At 40.1% G+C, this 6000-nt stretch overlaps 1 protein-coding gene across 1 annotated transcript; it reads right to left on the bottom strand.

Annotated features, from left to right (window-relative positions):
* Nucleotides 1-1563: 1563 nt before the first annotated feature.
* Nucleotides 1564-5809, bottom strand: LOC135144919 (DNA helicase MCM8-like). The gene is made up of 26 exons (XM_064077048.1): nt 5759-5809; nt 5562-5613; nt 5423-5475; nt 5198-5271; nt 5071-5143; nt 4827-4897; nt 4681-4780; nt 4470-4610; nt 4326-4413; nt 4173-4272; nt 3985-4117; nt 3864-3928; nt 3678-3804; nt 3530-3623; nt 3366-3478; nt 3218-3313; nt 3067-3140; nt 2915-3016; nt 2764-2861; nt 2645-2703; nt 2459-2540; nt 2254-2328; nt 2118-2198; nt 1947-2062; nt 1809-1888; nt 1564-1749 (listed from the first exon to the last, which is right to left on the bottom strand). Exons 2-22 carry the CDS (start codon nt 5585-5587, stop codon nt 2316-2318), a joined length of 1782 nt encoding a protein of 593 aa, XP_063933118.1. The 5' UTR covers nt 5588-5613; nt 5759-5809; the 3' UTR covers nt 1564-1749; nt 1809-1888; nt 1947-2062; nt 2118-2198; nt 2254-2315.
* Nucleotides 5810-6000: the final 191 nt, after the last annotated feature.

The following is a 6000-nucleotide window of genomic DNA, read 5'->3' as shown; positions in this document are numbered from 1 at the left end:
TTGCTATAATGGTATCTTGTCAAAATAAAAAGAATTAGTTTTATTAATGTATAGTTTCAACGAGTGAGAGGCTACAAAAGAGTACAACTTCTTGCTTTGTACATAATGAATTGCAGTGACCACGTTGAAGTGCAATCTCAGTATCTTATAACAAAAAGTTAGAGTAATAAAATAAAATAATTAGTAACAATTATAAATTATGATTTAAATAATAAACTCAGTGATAGGCAAATAATAATGACCGCTTAAGCGAATGCTTACAATTCATATTTTTTTTTTGTATATAAATAGTAGCGCTTTAAACGGATGTAAAGGAAAGTAAACATGTAATAGAGCACTTTATACGTACAGCTAACTGTAAGATATAAACAAATCTTTTTAAGTACTTGTTTTTCTTAGCTTGTTTATGCCTTGGATTAATACAAATAACTCTTAAACGCCCCCTGCGGGTGACGAATTGGCAGAAAGAGCACATAAGTTTCAGAGCAGCCTTGTAGATCATTTTACTTAAAAAACTTGCAGTCCTTAAACTATGCCGCGTGTACAATTTTTTAAGTTCACCCTTTCCTTAACTCAAAAGTTACCTATCGCTGTTTTAACACTGAACGAGGATTTGGACCGCATGTTACCACGGGAAAACATCAATAAGCACCTCAGTCAAGTGTAAAGAATAATTAATTTTTCCAGTTTTTATTTTCTAAGGGGAAAGTGTTATGGTACAGGAGGCCGGCCTAATTACTATGTATAGTATATATTTGACGTAGATTTAGAAACATTTGTCCGAATATTATTACTCTGGCGAAACTGAAAGATTTCCGACTATGATCTGTTCGCTACGTACTAGCTATTTATAGTTAGCTTGCCACCAAACCAAGGCTTTCAAATTTATAGGTAAGTAACTGCAATGTAAGCAGGCAATAGTCATTGGCCCTCTTGAGGGCAGTAGCAAACTAGTAGAGAGTGACCTTTCCTTTCGCGTCGGGCCCAGGAAACCCGCGGAAGTATCACGATAATGACCTTCAAGCATACTTATTTATTACTCTAAATACAAAGGGTTTGTAGTTGTAGAGTCATAGTAAGCCGGTGCCACACTTGAGACCCAAAAGCGAAAGTCTTTTAAAAAACCTAGCACCTCTTAGTTCTTAAACCTTTATTAGAATCCCTGGCGGCTAGTGCTGGGGGCTTGTTAGCTAGAAAAACGTTATATAAGCTTTCATTTTTATAAATAAAAAACGTATATAAAACTTAAAAGTTTAAGTAAAGATACGAAGTGTATATACTTCAATAACCATTTAAATTTTACGTAAAGTCCCTCAATATGTGTGCTGTGAAGCGTTGGCAAATGGGAACCGATGGCAGTAGATTACAAAGACGTATGCCAGTGACATATATTTGTTGCCTTACTAAAAAAACCCACAGGTACACTGGCTTTGTGCTGGGAGAAACCTTATGTGGCTACAGCTACTACTTTATAAAATGAAAAATTTGCCAACCAAGTCAACAACTGAGCTCGCTGAATTGGTTTTGGAGTATTGTAACTATGTAAACCAGCAATTACCCTATATAACCGCTGCATTTATTAAAAATATAGTTCGTGCGTTTGAAGCGAGACTCAAAGGAAAAAAAGCGTGTGGACTCGTCATACAGTCTGCAGCTGATATATGTGCGGCCCCTTCTTAAGTAGATATCCCTCCTGGTTCAGGTGCCCGACAAACTCTTCGAAGCCTTCCAAGTGCAGAGATAAAGAGCCTACGAAAGCCAAAGCGCATAGCGGAAAGGCTTACGCAAACGACAGAATCGTTACTTACCTGCCGTCTGCTTGAGTTGCTCTAACGTAAATAGCGAGTTCAGATTCTCCTTAGCCTGACGACTTAGCTCCGCTATAAATCTAATCAGCAAACAAAAAAATCGGGCCACATACGCCAAGTGGTTCAGAGGAACTGTGCCTTTTGGCCTTCTGCTTGTTTTTCTGAGGGCCCGTGCCAGCCATTGGAAATGGAGAGCACGTGAATCCGTAGTTGAGCTCGCGTTCGCAGGAATTCAACAAGGTATGGTCCATAATCTACTTAGCGTCACCCAACCAATGCTAAGCACGGAAGCTTTCGGAATAAGGCGACCTCGATAATGTCACGCGCGTCCTGATAGGTAACAGTTTCCCGAAGTTCCACGCGGGAACGAGCCTCTGCAAGACGAATCAGCTAAAGCAAAGCTAGTATAGCGGACGTAAGTCTATTATAGGTGCGTGTTTCTCACTGATTCCAATTGGCGGGTAGTGATGGGAGCACCGCCAAGCGGTGGGCAATTCTGGCGCAGTTTTAAGTAGTATTCCTTTATTAAAAAGCCCGTTAACGAGATAAATCAAGCATGCAGAAGAGCTCGAATATAAGAGAAGTAATTCAAAAAAGAGGAAACTTGAAAATAGTAAAAGAGCAGTCACGTGTTCAAAACAGTATTTCACCTGAATTTCTTTTTGAGCCTCCGTGATAAGCGTGGGTGACAATAGTTACGAGCATACAGTATATATTTCCGTAGAATCGAGCCTGCAATAAAAAGAAATTTCTTTATACATTTACAGAGAAGAAGCAGAGCAGTGGTATGTTTAAGAAAAGAAGAATGGAGAAGGAATAGTAGTAAGAGAGAATACTCGGGATATGATCAACCACTTCATGGTCATGGAGCGAGAAGCGACGCAACAAACTGACTCTATTGGAAAAAAAAGGGACGGTGAGAAGCTTGTCATTATATCATTGTAAAGATAGGAACTGCGGGAATATTTCTCCTTCCTGGAACGGTCGTTTGCTTCGGGCAACATACGAACTACTCTTGTTTCTGTGCAAGGACATAACGTGCTCCGAGAGAAGCTTTAGTAACAACCAGTATAACAAAAGAAAACAATTCTAGTCGCAAGTCCCACTTGGTCCATTTGCTCGTTTGGTTTATCCAGAAGAATGAAAATAAGATCAAAACGAGAAAGCAACGCGCTAGACATCTTCAGATTCTCAGAGACCGTCTTTCGCTAAGAAAAAGTAAGTCGTATCTTAAGAAGGCGCCAGTAGGGACAAAGACTTTATCGTAATGTCCCCCTGCAGGATTAGCGGCGGCCACGAGAGACGCGCGCGCTGGCAATGTGCTAACAATCCCTGCTCCGTTTGATAGAGTTAAGGGTGTCTATAACCTTATCAAGGAAAACAAAAGCACGGAAGTAAGGAAGGCGCACCGGCCTTGGCAATGCTCACGCTCTGGAGTTCCATGGCTTCCAGTAAAGACTCGTGCTCGTGGCCCATTTTGTCGAATTCGTCAATGCAACAGATGCCTGAAAGTATCAGTATAGTTTACATGAATATTTGCTGAAATATAACTTTTGCCTTGATCCGCAAGAACAAGAGCGCCCGCTTCCAGAGCATACTCGCTGGAGCCGGGCTCCCGCACAAGAGTCACAGTTAGCCCCGCTGCGCTCGCCGTATTACCGCAAACATAACTGAAATACAGTGACTACAACAGTTAAAAGGTCAGTTATAAAGAGCTTAACATGCCGCGGGGGGAGACATTGGCCACAGCGCGGAGTAGCTGACTTTTTCCCAAGCCAGGGTCCCCAACTACTAGAACGTGCGGGTCGCCTCGCACTGAAAGAGGGAGGGAATGATAGAAGAATAAAAGAAACAGGTGGAAAAGCGGACCTGCAATTTTATTAGCATCATCCGCATATTTCTGGTCGGAGGAAAATAAAGAGAGAACCAATCCTGCTTTGACCAGCTCATGTCCGTAAATAGCTGGGCAGAGCGAGTGCACGATCAAGCGAAAGACCTTCAAATACAAACAAAGGCGGTAACGAAGACGGGAAGTGTATAAAAATTCAGAGGAACGTCAGGCTGCTCTTGGATTTCTGAGATGGCGTACATATCCGCTTTAGTGAAATCTGCCAGGCCGTCTACGTCACATGTTCTTAGCTATCAAGTTATTAGACACCAAAGCCACGAGATCTACCTTCCCCAATGCACGCGGTCTTCTCCACGGCATTGACCGATAAATAGATCAGAAAGGTATTCTGCTTTCCTTTTCCCTTTCCTTCGTTAGAACTGATGACCTTAACCTCGCCGCTAACGGCAACGACGTCGCCCTGTTACTCAAAAAGTTATGGCGTTTCACTATTATAGCGTGAAGGTAAGGCTCACGGGTATGCACGACCCAACGAGGTCGGAAGTAAGCTCGCACTCCAGAGTGCGCGGGATACGGCCATTGTCATCGCCCTCGCTCTGTAAAATCTCTTGGATTCTAGACGTTGTGGTGACGTTTCTGTGATAAATGAACGGAAAGAGACGAGGTACTTTATTATTTGAGAGTCAATGGTCTGCACATCCCCAGAAGTGTGTAGTGGCGTAAAGTTTCTGGAGCGGCACTGGTACCCGCGGCATCCTAAGAGAAACGCTAATGTTACGACGGCAACCGGGAGGAGCTTTCCATATAACAACTTCTCGGGACATCGTACTTCCCTTCAGATAAAGTCAGAACTTGCGTCGTCTCGCAGGAAGTGCACAGAAATGCCATTTTTTGAACAAGGGGCCGAACCGATCCGATCCGGACCACCGTGCCTTTGAGAGAAATGAACTTTCCTTAAGGAAAAGTTCGGCGGTATGGGCATGCTTATCAGAAGCGGGAGTGCAACGGTAGAAGCTGGTGGACCTATCATGTTCGATTTCAGATCCCGAAACTTTGTTAAGGGCTCGTAACCCACAAGGCGCAAATTTATATGAGGAAAGTTAACTTGTTTGGTACTTTCTAACTACAGAAAAAAATAAATATTAATATTAGTGTAGGAGTATGTTTACCTCATATAAAGCGAGGCCTAGAGAGGGTATAATAAGTGCTGGATGGTCTCGAATATCCGTAGGCTTAGGCGCTATTATTAATTTTATTTAATACCTAAATTGATAAGTAGTAGTTTATAAGTATTATTACCGTTTTATTTATTACTAAAGTTACTATTATTTTATTTTTATTTACTTTATATCAATATTATAACAATAGTAACTAGCTGAGAAAATAACAATCTTTAGATTTTTAGAACTAAACCGTTTGGATGTTTGCATCCTAAAAGTTCTTCAAAAACAATTAGAACAGAGTCTTCTAAACTCTCCCTATAGCGCTTTATTTATTTAGAAAATAAATATAAAGTAGCGCAAACATGTATAAAACTTACACAAACGTCACACTCTTTAAAAAATTGTATATAAGAGCGGATGAGAGTAACTTGAGGTAAAAGATCAGAATACTCTTCACCAGAAAAAGGTCAATAATATAAAGAAGGCAAAACAAAATTATAAACTTTCTCCAAATTTTTTTATAATTTGCTGTAATTTGTGTTAAACAGTGCAAGCAGTTCCATAAATTTTATAGAAACGTTATGAGATATAAACATAAAGACCAGTTGTGGGAAAGTAAAAGTCCCATCCGCGGAAGGGGCACCTACTTCCAGATCTGGTGTTAATAATTAATATATATGCAGTTTGACATATTTATATTTAGAAAATAAAATAAAGAGAGTGTGAGTAATGAAAAACGACCTGTCTGGCTGCTCCTGAGGAAACATTTTGGGGGTGAAGATTAAAAAAAGAGCTTTTTTTTGTATGAATTAAAAAGTTATAAGTTGGAAAAGTTGTATAACGGATAGCAGATATAATAAATAACTTTAAAAAACTAAAGTAACTACAAAAGAAACGAAAAACTCTTAATTTTTTTTTTTTTTTTTACTTCGCGCAACCTATTAAAACAAGTAACAATGAGAAAAATATTTGAGCGCATATATCGATATTAAAGTCCACACCGCCATATAATACATTCCTTAAGCCAAGGGTTGCGGCCAGGCGGGCAGTGTTGTTGCATTTTTATGAACTGGTCTTGAATGTAGATGCACCTGAAAGGATTGTGCGTATCTTCAATCGTGTTCAGTTGATCACTAAGCGGTACTCTTTTGTAGTATGCTTTGTATCTAAAACAATGAAA

Source organism: Zophobas morio, unplaced genomic scaffold (genome assembly GCF_036711695.1).
Source record: "Zophobas morio isolate AGI-343-1 ecotype UQ-CSIRO unplaced genomic scaffold, CSIRO_AGI_Zmor_V1 ptg000113l, whole genome shotgun sequence".
Taxonomy (NCBI): Eukaryota; Metazoa; Arthropoda; class Insecta; order Coleoptera; family Tenebrionidae; genus Zophobas; species Zophobas morio.
Note: the sequence above shows the minus strand (reverse complement) of the source record. Positions and strands in the feature narration are given on the sequence as shown.